We start from the raw sequence: 18,066 nt of genomic DNA, 5'->3' as shown, positions 1-18,066 counted from the left end.
GATACCTTCTAGGAGCTTGGCTAGCTCATCCACTGTGCCAGATTCTTTATGCATTGGAACCGGCCTTGAATAGATATTAATTACTATCAACTTCGATGAGTCTGGCCACTCGAGTGAGACAGCCAGTAAATCATCAGAAGCGGTCTCTAGATAAGTAGCTTGGCAACCCAAATCCGTGGCTACCCATGTAGTTAGTCCCCCAGATGGCCTGCCCCTACCCCCCCATTTAGCTGCTTTTAAGAAGGAGGCAAAACCCGGAAATACTATTTCATCACGCGCCCAAGTTTCTTGTAATAGAATTATGTCCTTCGAACTGATATATGTACCCCATTCTGTGCAATCTATCTTGCTAGCAAGGCCAGCCACATTCCATGAAATCACTATTATTTCTGGTGGTTGGGTGGAGGCCGTGCCCATATGAGCCAAAGTGGTGGTGGTGCACTCGTGGGGCCGCCGAAGGTTTGTGGGAACGAGGGACGTGCCCGTGGGGTTATTATCATGGATGGGAGAGGAGGGCGCGACACTTGGTCCATGTACAGGATCAACTGTACCAGATGCTGAAGGATGAATATCAGCAACCGGGTCAAATTTAAGCCCATTTATGTGAGATATTTGAATTGCGCTCCCCTCATCAACCGCATGTCAGTCTACCATCTCAAGGCTACTAAAGCGGTTATGGGTAGATAGGTGGGCGGGGTAGTGAATTCTATGTGGCCCTGGAATTCCCCTCCTCTGTCCACCGCCTCCCCCCCTCCTTCTTGCAACAGTTTCCCAACCGGCCTCACTCCCATAAGTAGGGAACTGCTCTGTTGGTCTTTCCCTGTATGGCGGATAATTGTTGTTCTTCCTCCGGCTATTTTCCCAACCCTCCGACTGCTCCTGGTGATACCTCCACCTATGATCCTCCAGATTGTAAAAATTTGAGGGGTAAAAGAATGAGAGGGGCAATGGTTGGATGAACCTATTTAAGGATATTCCCCATCATTCTCTGGAACCCCGATGCAGCTGATGCTAAACCAAACAGCATTTGGCAATATTGGAAAGTGCCCAGTGGTGAAACAAAAGTGGTAAGATGGCGAGAATCAGGATGTAGTTCCACCTGATGGTATGCACTGCCCAGGTCAAGTTTGGAAAAAAACTTGGCTCCCTTGGTGGATGCAAATAAATCGTTGAGTTTGGGCAGAGGGTGCAAGTCCACCCAAATCTCCTTGTTGAGGGACCTTAAATCAACGCAGACTCTGGGTGATCACACCTCTTTCAAGCAACCACCAAAGTGGAAAGCCACAGAGAAGACTTTGTGGGTTTGATGATCCCTTTCGCACATAGTTGCTTCAATTCTTTCTCAAGGTCATCCCTCACACTGTAGGACACTCCTCTGAGCTTATGTTTGACGGGAATCGCTCCCTCCTTTATGATAATCCTGTGTTTAAAACCTTGGATTTTGCCCAGATCACTCCCAAAGACAGACGGAAACTTATTTTTCAAGGCCTGAATTTTGTCAGCACACCCCACAACCAACATTTGTTCCTTAGCTCCTGGTTTCAGAATCATGCTGAATAGCCCTTGATGGAACCAACCTAGAATGCTACATAGATCTTCCCTTTGATTTTCTGAAGCACATCTCTTCCTCAAAGAAACCCATCAACTCTATTTTACGACCTTCATAAGATACAGGAGAGTGATCTGGTAGACATAGAGGTTGCAGACTCCTCTATGTCTCTTCAAATAACCTTTGTTTGATCATTGTTATCTTGGCTCCACAGTCAACAAGTAATTTGATAGTCTTACCTCCCGCTGCAATGTCGACAGTGAGTTCAACACAAGATGAAGAATCGCCTTCAACCAAATCTTGTCAAACAGAGTGACCTTCAAGACAGTCACTACCATTCCTGACTACAGAAACTATCTCCGTGTCTGATTCATCTTCAAACTCAACAACACACACAACCAGCTTTTTTTTCCTGTCCTTTTTAGACATTTTTTGGCAAAGTGACCCACTTTCTTACAGTAGTTATAGGTCACATTGATAGCCAGGCACCTGACTCCTTTGGAATGTGGAGGATTACCACACCTAAGACACATGTTAGAACCATTGCTAAATGTAGTTTCAGATCTGACAGACTTGGCAACAATATTGCTACCACCTCTCCCTGATTTTTTAAGTAACTTGACAGAAGAGTTGGTATTTACAACATTAACAGATTCAGTTACTCTGGCATCCAATTGTTTCAAGGAGACCATCGAGATTTCAATGCTCTTAGCTAGCTTAATTGTCTCATCTAAAGATGGTTCACCCATGCTTCACAGTTTTTGCCTGATGTTTTTATCCTTACAATGACATACAAATTGATCCCTTATAAGTTGATCAGTGAAGATTTCAGACTTGCAATCAGCTGCCAACCTGCGTAAGACCGAGATGTAGGAATCAACATCCTCCGCTTTGCTCTGCTTCATTGGAAAAATGTATGTCTGAGAACCATGAGGCTGGGTTGTCTGTCAAACCAGGAGCTTAAGTTATAGAATGAGTTTCTCAATATTCATCGATTCCTTGACCTTGTTCTTGTGGCAAATTAAGTTAATGTTTGAAAACAGACCTTCCCTCAAACCCAAGAGAGTGTAATAGTAAACATTTCTTTCTTTCACTAAATTAAGATGCCCAAATTGTGCCTAAATAGGTTTCAAAAGCATCATGCCATACCTCCCATCTGATGGATGGTTCTCCCGGAGTGTCTAAAAATGCAGGTGAGGATTAACAGATTGCAAGGTGCACATGATGTGAAGTAAGGGCTCCAGTAAAGAAATCTAATGACAAAAGCAGAATGTATAAAGAAGCATAATGTTAAAAAAAGATTTATTGGTGAGTGTGTCACTGAAAAACACAAAAGGGAGTGAAGAACCAACTAAAGGTGTGAATATCACCAATAATGCACAGGAAAAAAATGGTCTGTCATCAAACAACACACTTATGAGAAGAAGCACACGAGCTGTGTGTATCACCGAATGATAAACAGAAGCTGGAGGCATAATGATGCTTGAGAAGTGCTTTGTATCCTGTGAAAATACTGTCAAGGTGTGCGCATCACCGCGAAAATAATGGTTTATGAGCACAGAAAATGTCAATCAGTAAATATTTTCCAATCAACACTTGCCATGTAGGTTCTTGAATAACACAGTTGATTACCCAAGGTGTAAATCATGACGCGTTGTTATCAAAGTAGTGGATCCGTCGTGAAGCCGATGATAAAGGGTTTGCCCATTGCTTTAAAATGGCCGCAGACATCTGAAGATAACGTTTTCCTCAAAGTGTTAAGATGTCCGCGGACGTCATATGTGACGTGATACGTGGCTCCAGTATCAAGTGATGCGTGATGATGAACAGAGAGAGAACTTCTTGAAAAGGTGATGAGATGGCAAGACGTGCGGCAATGAGCAGCAGAGTGCGCATCTGACACAACTAGTCACGGCACGTGAAGCTGGTACAGCATAGAGAGGACAATGCCAGTAAGCGCGTGAAGGCAGCGCGTGAAGTCGGCGGCAGTTAGGATAAATCAGAAGCAGCGCAAAAGTAAATGAAATGTAACACCCTAAAGTTACTGGGGTACCTTAGTAACTGGAGTGTAGAAAACTTGTCAAGCCGAAATTGATTGATGAACCAGGCTTCATGATGCAGGCGAAAAGAAACAGATTTGTTGTTCCTGGACGTAGAAGTGCCCGCTGGGAAGGTCCATGTAGCCAAGATCGTCGCCATAAATTTGTAGTGATGAAGCAGGCAACTTGATGACCTTGAAGTAATTTATTAGAAGTCTACATGTGTGCTGAGCGGGCAGGGAAACAACCAGCTCCAACAACACAGCTTCACAATTCAAATAAATACATTCTAACGTCCACTGACAACAAGGGACATTCTAAACAGCGCAACAATTCCACAATAGATTATGATGCTTAAAGAAGCATACCACATTTTTACTACCACATTTTTACTACATACTACACATGCATTTCTATACCTCAGATATCTGGCTTTAGCAGGTGTTTTATCTTCTAGATATCAAGTTTTAATTGTTCATATTAGGATATTGGCAATGATTATAATCAAAGAAACATATGAGCTCTATTTTTAATAAATATGTTTTATCCATCGATATTATTCAACTGGTAATAGTTGCGTTTTAATAATTAGTTTCACAAATTCACATATTCGACCAAATGCTAAAATATTCGATTCACTTCAGGCTATATTTCAGTAATACAGCATGAGGGAGGGGATGAGGGTTACTCTCGGTTACAGATAATTATTGTGGAGTTACAATAAGGTACTGGCCTTGCTGTTCAATACAGAAAGGAGAGGTGGTGAGGTGGGGGTGGTAATCAGTGATGCTCACTAGTTTCATATTTACTGCACTCGCTTAGCAGCACACAATCATGAGAACTGGCAGATGCCAGAACGTAGCCATCCCTGCAGACACATCCGGTCCAACACTTGTCACGGGAGCATGCTGGGCTTGGTTTGTCGCAAGTAGGCGGGCATTGAGTGACGCAGGAACTATAGCGGGAATTGCCCTTGCAGGATTTGCAGAACATCTCTGGAACACAACGTTTTGAAGTGTTATCCTCAAAGACGAACCCGGAATTGCAGAAACATCCGGCCTCACACCGCCTTTGGCACGGAATCGCTGTCCCCATGTTGGTGCAGTTCTGCGGACATTTCGTTCCACATTTTTCAAAATGCATGCTTTCTCCATACTCTGTGGGTTTGGACAGAACAAAGAGAGAAGATTAAGCTTTTCATATGTCCTGCTCCCTTAGATTCAGCCAACTCCCAGGTCCTATTTCACAATCTCGCTGTGCCTTTTACATTCTTATCTAATCCCTTCGTAGAGATTAACACTAACTCACATCCTCCTTCTTGTCTCTCTCAGTGCCCTCCTTGTTCTTTTTTCCCCCTCTCCCATGATCCTCATCGATTGAATCTGTTTACTTATTTTCACTTGAAAACTCTCACCTTGGCCTCTCCAGTTTTTCTACCCTCGATTACTTTTTACCATGCTCGTTCTAATGCCTATTTGACTTTACTTTAAAAAACGGTGGTGTTCCTGTGTACACTTCCAAGCTTCAAGCCCACTGAACTCTGAGCCTCCCCCCTCATGCCTTATCTTTCTTCTCCTTGGGCCCTCTCTTCTTTCTAGTTATTTCTCACAGTCTCTTTACTGTATCCCTTCTCTTTCTTTCCTTTTTGCCAAACTCTCTCTTGTTGCACATCATCTTCTTACTAGCCCTTGTTCTAATTGTCATTCCCGCTTTAGCCTTTCCCCAGGACGCTCCCCTTTTGCTGTTTGTTTCCCTCTGAAGCTAAAGTCTGGTGGTTGGGTAAAGCCAATAGAAGATGACTTCATAATACAAGCAAAAATTGTGTTGACATTGAAATGGGAGAGAACACCAATGTTTTAATTTACCTAGCACAACAGAGACGCTTCTGCTGACCCTATGATATTTGGCATTTGGTGAAGACCCGGGGTGTGATGTAGACTATGAAGTTATTGGAAAATTAATCGATTTCTAGCAGAAGTTTAGGAGAAGTTGATCTCTACTTCATTAATACTTGAAAGTCCAGCCCATTCCTCAATCCCTGCTCTTTTGTTAAACGATAAGTACAAAAAACAATGCTCCTGAAAAGGTGGTATTAAGGTGGGGAAATACCAGAGACTAGGCTTGTAGAAGGTGACTATCATACTAATTATCGTTATTTAGAAGGACATTTTGATTGTATTGCTGGATAGTTGGTAGGCAGTAGATGGAATGTTTTTATGTTTTATTTTTATTTACCATTGTAGCCATTATCACCTAAAAAAAAACATTTGTTTTATAAATATGATTACTATAATGGATCTAGTATTCATTGTATACTCTGAGCAAAGTTGTGCTGTATCTTCATGTATCATTTCATGCCTTAGTAATATCCTCTTGTACACGATTACACTTATGTTATGTAACGATTTGCAGATGGGCCTCACTACATGTGATTTATTAAAGCTACAAAACATCCAAACTTCTTTTGAAGCCTCTGAAGTGGGACCAAAGATCTGAAACATGGATGAGCATGCCGTGGTTGGTGGGAAGACAAAGAGTGTAGTGTAAAATCTTGTGCCTACACGGTGGCTCCTCTGAAGGGAAAGAGATCTCCACCAGGCAGGCAGAGGTCTCTAAAGACGGCAGCAGTAATCTGCCAGGCTGTACTCTGACTGCCCGCCATTATCTCAAAATAAGCCCCTATAGATCTAAAAAAGTAAAACTCCTGAGCCTGTACTGAAAATGGAGCTGCTTACCTGTTTGTCCTTCCGCAAGCACCACATAGCACACTAAAAACAGAAAAGACAGTAATGTGTTAACATTCTTCTCACAACAGGGATAACTATTTGGTTGCTGCCATTTTGCAGTTCTGATCATTCAGCATGTATTAGAATTACATCGGCATCTTCATTATTCCTGTTTGTTTATATCCCTACTGCAACTTAAATAGTTTAATGTCTGTTAGAATCCATACTGCAGCTCATATAGTGGCAGTATGTATAAACATCTGTACTGCAGTTCATGTAGTTTCAGAATATGTTTGCATCCTTACTGCACCTCATATAGTTTCAGTATGTGTTAGTGTCCTTATTGCAGTTCATATTGTTTCAGTATGTGTTAGCATCCTTACCGCAGCTCATATAGTTTCAGTATGTGTTAGTGTCCTTATTGCAGTTCATATAGTTTCAGTATGTGTTAGCATCCTTACCGCAGCTCATATAGTTTCAGTATGTGTTAGCATCCTTACTGCACCTCATATAGTTTCAGTATGTGTTAGTGTCCTTATTGCAGTTCATATAGTTTCAGTATGTGTTAGCATCCTTACCGCAGCTCATATAGTTTCAGTATATGTTAGCATCCTTACTGCACCTCACATAGTTCAATTATGTGGTAGCATCCTTGCCACTGCACATATACTTTCAGTATGTGAAAGCACCCTATTGCATCTCTGACCCCTTTTCTAGGTGAGCCCCATTTTCTGAAAAACGTACCTTGGTCGAGCCCTTGTCTTAAAGAGAAATGATCTGGTGCTAGTAGGCCTACTCTGCACACCAACAATGCTACTAAAACAAGTACATCGCCTTCCAATCAGGAATTAAATCCATACTAGACAAAAACAAAATGTGGCTTAGCTTAATCCCTGTGGTACAGTGTAAGCAGATAGAAAAAAAACAGGATGTAGTAGGGTCCTTCTTCCCTTTTTGGCTCCAGGAAAAGGGGGGGGAGCCCTGAGGGAGGTGTGGAGAGGGAATTATGGATTTTTTTTGTATTTGCTAGGTCATGTGTTACCAGAGGTAGGTCAGATCATTCTGTAAGGACTGGGACAATGTAGGGCTTATTAAGTAACAAGTTATCTTTGGGTGCCCTCAAGGTTTTTCATCTCTTCTTTGCCTTTTGGTCCTGCCAAATGTATTTTGAACAAATAGAGGCGATTTGAATGGAGCAGACTCTATACTTCATATAATGCTTATCGATGGTGAAAGCTCTGATGTTTATCCTAACAGCGACCAGGGAGGGAAATTAAACCTTCCTCTGCTGCATATACTGAAATTGAGTAACAGACTTCAAATAATTTGACAGGTAGGTCTTTCCATTGACTGGGTAACAGTATTTTGTTACCCAATTACACAATTAGCTCATAAGAGAAATAAAAATATATATATTTTCGAGCTTGAGGAGATGAAGGTTGTTAGAAAATGGGTTTCTGGTTGCCGAAGGTATGCACCTTTGCTCAATCCCTGGTAGCCTGGCACAGAGCAGACAGGCTTCACTTAAGAGGCAGTTGTAAAGTATTTGTGCAAAACTTCAAACAGTAGCACAGTGAAAACAACACAAAAACACATCACACCAGGTTAGAAGAATAGATTATATTTTTATGAACAAAACAAGATCCAAATGACAAAACTCCAATAAATATAACTGGAGTTAAGAATTTTTAAAGATTAAATTAAATCGTATTTCTAAAAAGCTTATTAAAGTACCAACCGGGGCTATCTCGTCGTGCTAGACCAGGGTAAATCCAAAAGTTCAGGCCGACCGCGATGGAGTGTGGGTCGGATAAATGGATCAGCCTTGGTCCGATGAAAAGTACCTTCGACAGAGTTGAGATGCGAGAAACAAAGAGACGATGTGTCGTTGTTGAAATGCAGTATGGAAAGTGATGCGTTGGTGCCGAGCCTCGCAAAGTCGTAGATTGGGTCTGGTGTTGGAGACGATGCACCACACAGTCGGTGATGTTCTCGGTCCTTGCAGCAGCTACAATGCATCGGTGTCAAAGGAGATGTGCCGGTTCCGATCAGCGATACGTTGTCAGTGCATGGGTTTTGGTAGAAGCATCACTTGATACCCTCTTCCAAGGGCCCAGGAATGGGTTGGCACCAATTCCAAGGGCAGACTCACAGATGTCCAGGTGTTGCAGCATGTGTGTTGTAAGCTTTTTATGTCCCTGAGAATTCAATCAGGAGGCAAGCCAACAAGCCCTTGGAGTCACTCTGGTTCTGGGTTTAAGTGATGTGGGTTCAGCCCCTCTCATCCAGTCAAGAAGGGAAGAAGGCAGCATGTCAGCACAGCAAGAAAGCAGCTCTTCCAGAGCAGCAGCCCAGCAGAGTGGCAGTTCTTTGGCAGCACAGCAGTCCTTCCTCCAGACATGTACTGAAGTGGTAGGGTCAGAAGTACAGTTCTTATACCTACTTTGTGCCTTTGAAGTGGAGGAGACTTCAAAGAAGGGGTTTGAAATACACAGAGGTCCTCCCTACCTGCCCCGACTCCAGTCTCACTACAAGGGGTTAAGCAGTTCTTTGTTTGGGGACAGGACACAGTCTATTCAAGTGTACGTGTGAGTATATCTCCAGCTCCTCCCTCCAATCCTGGCCAGGTTTACACATCAGGATGTGAAAGGCACACCAACTCACACCTAAGCTCCCCTTTGTGTTTTGCTGTCCAGAGGGAATGCACAAACCCAACTGTCACCCACCACAGACGTGTAGTGGGGACAGGCTGCAAGCACACAGGGTTTAAACAAGAAAAATGCCTTCTATCTAAAAGTGGCATTTTTCAAAATTTCCATTTTCAAAATTTTACTTTGAGAGGTGTAGGCCTCACCTTATCGAAAAACACATTTGGGAGTTTTTCACTACCAGGACATTTAAAACTAAAAAGTAAATATCCTACCTTTAAATTACTCTGAACCCTGCTGTATGGGCTACCTAGGGCCTACATTAGGGGTGACTTATATGTAACAAAAATGGGAGATTAAGGCATGGCAAGGCCTTTTAAATGCCAAGACGACATGGCAGTGTAAACGGCACACTCAAGCACTGCAGTGACAGGCCTGAAACATGTGTAAAGGGCTATTTAAGTGTGTGGCACAATCAGTGCTGCAGGCCCACTAGTAGCATTTAATTTCCTGGCTCGGCACACATGTAGTGAACTGTACTAGGGACTTATCGGTAAATTGAATATGCCGATTGTAGATTATACAATCCTACCATGTTTAGTGGAGAGAGCAAAAGCACTTTAGCTCTGGTCAACAGTGGTAGAGTTCACAAAGTCCTAAAGCCAACAAAAATGAATTCAGCAAAAATTGGAGGTGGAAGGCAAAATGTTAAGGGGTGACTCTGCAAAAAGGTCCATTTCCAACAATGCTCTGTTATGCATTTAATTGTACCAATACTCTACATTAATTAATAAAACAGATGGACTAGCAGCCGACATGAGGACTCCCCTCAATCTTAAATTGTGTCTGAGATGCCTTCAAATTTGTCTGGGTCATTTCAAAACATGTGAGGATCCCTAATCAGTCTGTAGATACTGCTTAGGTTGAATGTATACAGAGCTCTAAATATATTGTAAACATTTTGCAACCTTTGGTGCCCATTGTAGTGGACCTCAGACTGGTGGACCTCATGCTTTTGGTGAAGCTTTTTTCAACAATAATGACAGAGTAATAATCAAATAAATGTGTTCTTTTGGGACTATTTGGGCAAATTATTGAATATATTGGTTTAATGTAATTTTTAAATTGTGATACACAATTGTTTTTTGATGTTTATATAATCTAAATTAAACACTTAAAAACTATTGCTAAAAATAACTAAAAAAATACAAATGTACAGGTTAGACATGTTGGGACAAAGCAGGCATGCATAGTTTGTATTTTCAAAAAGCTTACATATGCCTGTTTTTCCTCAGCTTCTGTGCTGTGTAATGTACACATACCATCAGTTAAGACAAAACAATAATAACTTTCCTGTGGTTGAAAGAAACAAACAAACAATTTGGCAACTGCTCAGCAGACCTGTCTGTCCCCAATTCGGAACAGCATTATGCATACAATTCTGCTTTGGAAAATAGCATCAAGTAAATAGTTTACTTGACATTAACAGCATTACATCTGGGCTGCCACTGAAGTATTTAGTTTTTGCACCAAAAGTTCTGGGAAGGAAAAAAGTTCAAACTGTAGTCACTGAAGTCCCTTTGACAGGTTTTCCTGACTCCAGGATTTACTTTTGGACATAATCACTTTTCTTAAGCTTGAATTGATCCATGTGTAAAGGCTTGAATGCTGTGTTCAGGCAGGGCTCCATTGAGACTGATTACTTTAAAGTATAAAATAAAGGAGAGGGGCTCTATGCCGCAAAAAGGGGTAGAGCGCCAAAAGACAGTAGTCCAAAGAAATATTCCCCTTTTTGGCACATGTACAGATAATCACACAAACTCATACAAGTATCAAACTCAACCAATCACCAGAACAAGACACCAAAATCTGAACCCTAGTCCCAAATTGTTGTATATACAGAATATTCTATTTTATTAAAAACATAACACAATAAAAATTGTAAGACAGTTACAAAACAATAAAATCAGCGTTTGACATTATACTTGTTGTGCAATAGGCAAGCAATAAAAGTTACAATAAAAAAGCAATTCAAAACATAGGGAGAACACAGGTAAGAAAAAATGTTTTCTAATCCAAAACATAAAGGAAGACAAAAGACCCAAATCAACTGTTCTCCACAGTGTAGATACTGCTAATTAGTTTTTTCGAGAACAGATGTCACTCCAGTCTACAGTCTGCCTTTTTGGACTTGCGTTGACGCGTTTCGGTGGAGGACTAAAGATATAGGACCACCTTCCTCAGGACAATTTATTCTAATCTCCCACGGTACAGACAATCTACATAAATAATAGAAATTTATAACATTAAAACCATTTAAAATACAAGCATTATACATACATGTCATAACATTTAGTGTCGCTAATTGTAACTGCGCACAACAATAGTAAGTATAGGGTCAATGCTAGCTAAGGCAATTGGTTCCACCCAAGAATATCGAATTCCCCGAAAGACCATTAGATGAACAAACAGTGTAGTTCTCCTGGCGATTCATCATACACAACATCCATGCGCAGCCATTCTTTAAAGCACCTATTCGAATCATACCATACTCACATATTTCTTCTATCAGTTTTGTTTAGACAAAACTAAACTCAATTTGATAATGGTTGTTGTTACCTTATAGGTTGACTAGTACATCCAAGAGGTCCGTACTAGTAGATTTCTTGCTTCGGGGAATTCGATATTCTCGGGTGGAACCAATTGCCTTAGATAGCATTGACCCTATACTTACTATTGTTGTGCGCAGTTACAATTAGCGACACTAAATGTTATGAGATGTGTATATAATGCTTGTATTTTAAATGGTTTTAATGTTATAAATTTCTATTATTTATGTAGATTGTCTGTACCGTGGGAGATTAGAATAAATTGTCCTGAAGAAGGTGGTCCTATATCTTTAGTCCTCCACCGAAACGCGTCGATGCAAGTCCAAAAAGGCAGACTGTAGACTGGAGTGACATCGGTTCTCGAAAAAACTAATTAGCAGTATCTACACTGTGGAGAACAGTTGATTTGGGTCTTTTGTCTTCCTTTATGTTTTGGATTAGAAAACATGTTTTCTTACCTGTGTTCTCCCTATGTTTTGAATTGCTTTTTATTGTAACTTTTATTGCTTGCCTATTGCACAACAAGTATAATGTCAAACGCTGATTTTATTGTTTTGTAACTGTCTTACAATTTTTATTGTGTTATGTTTTTAATAAAATAGAATATTCTGTATATACAACAATTTGGGACTAGGGTTCAGATTTTGGTGTCTTGTTCTGGTGATTGATTGAGTTTGATACTTGTATGAGTTTGTGTGATTATCTGTACCTGTGCCAAAAAGGGGAATATTTCTTTGGACTACTGATTACTTTAAAGCCAGATCCAGCTGAAGCCTTTTTTAACCCAACAATAAGCTTTGAGAGGTGTGCCTGGACATCTTGCCTAATGAGCTTGCACTATTCGTGTCAAGACTCTGCATTTGTCTTGGGTCTTCTGGATGTCTATATAACTAAGCTGAAACTTTATGCAGGTGATGCAAAAACTTCCTGTAGGTCACAGCGTATCCTCTCAGAGTTTCAGAGGAGGCTTTTAGTGACAAGATATAATTACATCAAGAGATACAACTTTGTCCAGTGTTGTCCATTACTAACCGGGCAGCAAGTTCTTCCACACACGGTGTGAAAAAGTGCATCTTTTGCATGGTTATCCCCCACTTTTTGCCTGGTTTTGATTTCGTTTTGAATGTAGTGCACAGGGTCTCTACCAATCAGGTGCCCTGTTCCCATGCTTTATCGCTAAAACAAACTCCCAATTGGTACATCTGCCCCCTGTGAGTCCCTAGAAATGGGTACTCTGCCACTTTTTTTGCAGCCTGCATGCCCCTGTGAGAGAGAAAAATGACAAAGTCGACATGACACCCTGGCTGGGTGCCATGCCAGCTAACACTGCCTGGCAGCATAGGTAAGTCACCACTCTAGCAGGCCTTACAGCCCTAAAGAAGGGTGCACTATACTACAGGTGAGGGCATATCGGCATGAGCAGATATGCCCTTACAATATTGGGCTAAATCTCCTAATATTGTAAGTACCAGTGAATCTATCAAGAAGGCATGAGCTTAGAACTCTGCAACTCAAGTTACCTAGCATCATAATGGCCTCACAGAATACAGGAGTGTTTGGTACTAAATTACTCTTTATAAACAACCCACACTGATGCCAGTGTGGGATTTATTGCACAATGTACCCAGAGGGCGCCTCAGAGGTGCTCCCTGAATCCCTACCAACCCTAGTGTGGTCTATGACCAGCTGTAGGCAGCCAGGCACCCTCAGACATGTTTCTGGACCCCTGGATAGAGAGCCCCTATTCTCTCGGACCAAAAACAATACACTCCCTGGGCAGAGGTGTCATGCCTCCTACCCCATGATGGGCCAGTGCTCGAAGAAGGAAAGCTTCAAAGGCCTGCCGCCTTTGTAGTGCAACCCCCAGCCTTCGCAGCTAGCAGCATATGGCAGCATTAGATTCACACCCCCTCTTTGGGTGAGAAAATCAGCCGGAAAATTCAAAAAGATAGGTGGTGGGAAGTGAGGTGACCCACACTCTTCAGTCCCATCATCTTGAGGATGGGGGACCCCCCCAATCAGGGCTAAGTTGATGCCCCCTCCCACAGGAGGATGGCATAATAGAGGGTGTAGTCACCGTATGTGTGGTACCCATGTGCCCCATCTGCTACACCCTAAAAATGCCTCCTAAATGTATTATTTAGGTGGCTACCCCAGACCTGAGACCCCGATCTGCGATGACCTAAAAAGCAAGAAGACTCTGTGCAGTCAAAGCTTGGAGATAACAATTGCCTTGGCCACAGCCCTACCAGCCTGTCTCCCACTTCACCAAAACCTGCGACCTGTCTTGCAGCACAACCTCCAACATCCCTAGAAGGACTGTTGCCTTCAACAAAGACTCCATACTCCCGAGGACATGGGGCCTGTCCAATGAGAACCAAACCCCAAGAACCGCCACAAGGTAGAACAACCCCGGTCGACACGACTCCCTGCTGCTCAAGAACTCCAAGAACTGCTGCAGCTAAGGACCAACACTGCTGTCTACACGACTCACCATTACCAAAGATCTTTCAAAGACCGCAGAGGGAGGGGACCGGCACTTGTCTTGTCGTGACTCTGCCCTGCTCACAGAACCCCCTACAGCTGGATGACATTGAGGGTTCCTCTTGATCCCACGACCTGAGTTGCCCACAACTCTGTGCCTGAAAGCCTCCACCCTCCTGCTAGGGATCCTACCGGTCACCTCCAGCAACACTGACCCGACAGCGATCTCTCCAAGATGATCCGAAGACGGCGGACCTTCATCCGAACTACAGCCAGTGACTGCTAGCAACTGTGGCAGTAACTACGCTGGCCGCCTGCTGAACCCTATACCCGCTCCTTGCCTCTGCTGACCGCGAGGGTGACAAACACTGCAGGTATCGACCGCCTCAGCAATGGCACCGCAATCAGCGCTGTACGGGTGCTCTAGTTCTCCATGACCGACACTGTACCCTGTGTGGGTCTGACCATCTGAGGACTGGAACTGTAAGTTACATACCTGATTTCCTCCTCAGGGAACTTGAACTATCCAAATATTATACTGTTGACTTTGCACCTTCTTACTTGGTCTTAAGAATAAAAATACTAACAAAGTATACTTTTATAAAATTGGCCCGGATCCCCTTGAGTCACGTGCCCATTATTGATACTGTGTGTGCAATAGATCTCTTACACTCCTCTGTGTTAGGCCTAAGGTTGTTTGACCACACTACTGCAAATATAGCACTTTGGGTTTTACATTGAGCCCTGTCCACTTTTGGAGAACCCCTGTACTCTGTGTACAGTGTTACCACCTAGAAGTGATATCATATGCAGAGCCAGCTTCATAAACATTGGGAAGTATTATTCAGGATTTCCGACCCTGATGTTAAGAAGAGGCCAGCCAACTGTACTGGGAGAGAATGTCCATTCCATCTGTACAAAAAGAGAGCAAGCCACAGCTTGGTCTTTCGTTTGCTATTTTTCTTCACCAGAAAAAAATATGTTCTGAAAGTCTGATGGCAATAAACCAATTTCCTAATGCACTGTAACTTCAGACTGGTGACAGCTCTTGACCCAATTCCCAAATAATTTCAACAGATGAGATTGACCGCTTTTTTTCAGCAGTACTTGTTTGTCTTCCAGTAAACTATCCCAGAGTACCCTACTCTGGAGTTTTATAAGTTGGCAAGGTCCCCTTCCCAGTGTCTTAGTTCCCAAACAGCACATGGAGCAGTCTCATTGAAATGCGGAAATATCCCTAAAAAATATTCTGACTAGTTCTGGAAAACTCTCCCCCCGCCCCCTTTTGAGAAGTGACAGGGTGGGCCTGGGAATGATCCATATTAAAAATTGTAATATTCTGTTCCTTCTGTTGTGTACCCAAATGATTTTCCTTAATTTAAACCCAGCACAAATTATGCAGGCAAATAACCCAAATATTGCATTTACACATCTGTTAACAGGAGAAATCACGTCATCACTGCATTATCTCCCAGTTATCTAAGACCCACAAGCTAGATGAGGTATGTCGATTGTCATCCATTAAAATATTGTTTCTAATGGTTATCCAATTTACCGGTGTGTGCCTTTTGTTTGTTTTTTTACTTTATTTATTTGGTTTCTTTAGTAGTATACAGCACACAAAAAAGAGAGAAAAAAGGTACATCTTTAACACCTTGCATTTATCCATTGTTACACAGTACATGGCCTTCAATCCCGATAACTATGGATGGAATTATTCAGTCAGTTCCTCCATCTGCTTCCTTTTGTCTCTGCATGTCACAATCAGTGACAATGTATTACTGTTTTTTTTATCATATCCCCCTGTACATGTATGTTCTTGGTTTCACTCTAGAGTCTTACGGTGGGTGCATTAGCAAATACACTTTCAAGGGGTACCCTATATCCTCAGGCTTAGCGGTAGGGGGAAGGAGTTCTGCATATGTCATGGTTTGCTCCTGCCACAATATTAAGTCTTGTAGCCAGACTTTAAATTTAGGTGCTCTGTCTCTTCCCCATGTACAGGTAACTCTTTTTTTAGCTAGTAAAAGTCCCAGTGCTTTGAATTTCGTGTGGGAGGTATCTATGTCCTCTGTGTATCCTAGTAGTGCTATAACTAGTGATGCCGGGATGGGAGTTCCTATCATGTCTCTCATCGCCCTAAGGACTTGTATACCTGTATTGATTCACAGTCCCAGGCGAGATGTCAGAAATCTGTCTGCATCTATCACATGCACTATCTTCTCGTAAGTGGAATCTGTGTAGGTTAGCCGGTGTGTAGTATATGCGGTGGAGGAATTTATAATCTATAATACGCAGGCAACTATTGTCTGATATCTTCTCTGTCTGTTCACAGCAATATTTCCATTGATGATCTGTAAGGGATTCTCGCAAATCTATCTCCCATTGTTGTCACGTGTCTGTGGGGACCTCTGTCGTAGAGGTCTGTGTCATATGATATATTAGAGAGACCTTGTGTGCCGGGGAGTTGCTTTGCAGTATGCCGTGGAGCGGGCGAGCATGGACAGTTCCTGTGGGAATGTGGGTGTGATGCATTGGACACTCTGACGGAGCCTCACATGTAGGAATAGTTCCAGTGTTGTGGGTTCATAAAAAAATTGTTCTCAGGTTTTAAATGTACCATTATCATAAAGATCTCCCCAGGTATGTACTTTAACCCTCTTCAACATTTTGCGGCAGACCTCTTGTGTTACCTTGAGGTCTGGATATTGTGGGAGGTGTAACCTAGGTGAATAGAGAAAGGGCATCCCTGTTCTACAAGCAATCCCCCTCCAGGCCACTGTTGTGCAGTCCACTGTTGTGGTATCTGTGTCTCTGTTTTTTGGGCTTGCACGCTATAAAGCCCATTAGTGTGATGGGATCCATATATCCCTGCTCAATAGCCAGGTGCGGCATGTAGGGGGGGGGGAGGGGGTGCAACCAATATATAGCATAATGTGCCTGTGCACAGAGGTAGTACAACATCATGTCTGGGGCTTCGAAGCCTCCCTGTGAGAAGGACATTATCAGGGTTTCCCATTTAAGCCTGGGTGTCTGCCCTCCTCACGCCAGTCTAATCAATTGTGTTTTTAGGGTTTTAAAGAAGTGTTGGCCTGGGTTATATGGTATGTTAAGGAATAAATATAGAAGTTTAGTGAGTATCACCTTTTCATTAGTGAGATCCTTCCTGCCATTGAGAGGGGCATGGCAATCTATCTTGTTACCATGTACGTGAAGGAAGATAAGACATTCCCATAATTTGCTCGCATTAGACCTGTCCTATCCCTTGAGACCTTTATCGCCAAATATTTGACCTCTTCCTGACACCAAACAATGGGGTAATCTAGGGCATATTTCCGGGTCACCCCTGTTAGGGGCAACATCTGCGATTTGCTCCAATTTATCTTTATACCTGAGATTTCTCTGAACGCTGTGATTTCATGCAATATGGGGTTTAGACTAATATGCTGGTCGTGCACATAGAGGGTTATGTCATCCGCATATAGGGCTATTAGAATATATCTGCTGGGGTATCGTATTGCGTGGTCTCGATGGAGCTGGCGCAACTTAGCAGCCAGTGGTTCCACCGCTAATACGAACAACAGGGGTGAAAGCGGACACCCCTGCTTAGTTCCTCGTCACACCGTAAAGGGGTGTGAGCATTTCCCGTTTATCAAAACCTTAGCTTGTGGCTGGTGGTACAGTAGTCTTATCCATGAAAAGGTGTGCGCCTGTTTTTGCATGACCCTCATAATGGATCCTAGATGTGCAATGTATTGTCTCTGTTGTTTTGTAGTTGCTGGGAATACCTCTTATTCCCTGCTCCGCAGAAGGGGTTTCCTCCATAGCTCTGCCGAAGGGGTTTCTTCCAGAGCTCTGCAGAAGGGGTTTCTTCCAGAGCAGTTCAAAAGATTTGTGCATGTAAATTTTGTGAACATTGATTATTACAATTTTCTGATGATCCTGGACCAGTTTCCTTGATTTTCACCTGGATGTGGGGAGCATCACTCTTTTCAATCTCACAACAGAATT

The 18,066-nt window shown here is 42.5% G+C and overlaps 1 protein-coding gene across 1 annotated transcript in view; it reads right to left on the bottom strand.

Annotated features, from left to right (window-relative positions):
• Window positions 1-3,778: 3,778 nt before the first annotated feature.
• Window positions 3,779-18,066, bottom strand: part of LOC146809228 (alpha-tectorin-like) — a 50,502-nt gene continuing 36,214 nt past the window's right edge. The window contains exons 3-4 of the mRNA XM_085616045.1: window positions 6,324-6,356; window positions 3,779-4,745 (exon numbers count right to left, since the gene is read on the bottom strand). Of these exons, the coding sequence (XP_085472171.1) occupies window positions 4,369-4,745; window positions 6,324-6,356 (410 nt within the window). The 3' untranslated portion in view covers window positions 3,779-4,368. The remainder of the gene's footprint in view (window positions 4,746-6,323; window positions 6,357-18,066) is intronic.

Source organism: Triturus cristatus, chromosome 7 (assembly GCF_964204655.1).
Source record: "Triturus cristatus chromosome 7, aTriCri1.1, whole genome shotgun sequence".
Taxonomy (NCBI): domain Eukaryota; kingdom Metazoa; phylum Chordata; class Amphibia; order Caudata; family Salamandridae; genus Triturus; species Triturus cristatus.
This window is presented reverse-complemented; position numbering and strand designations above follow the sequence as displayed.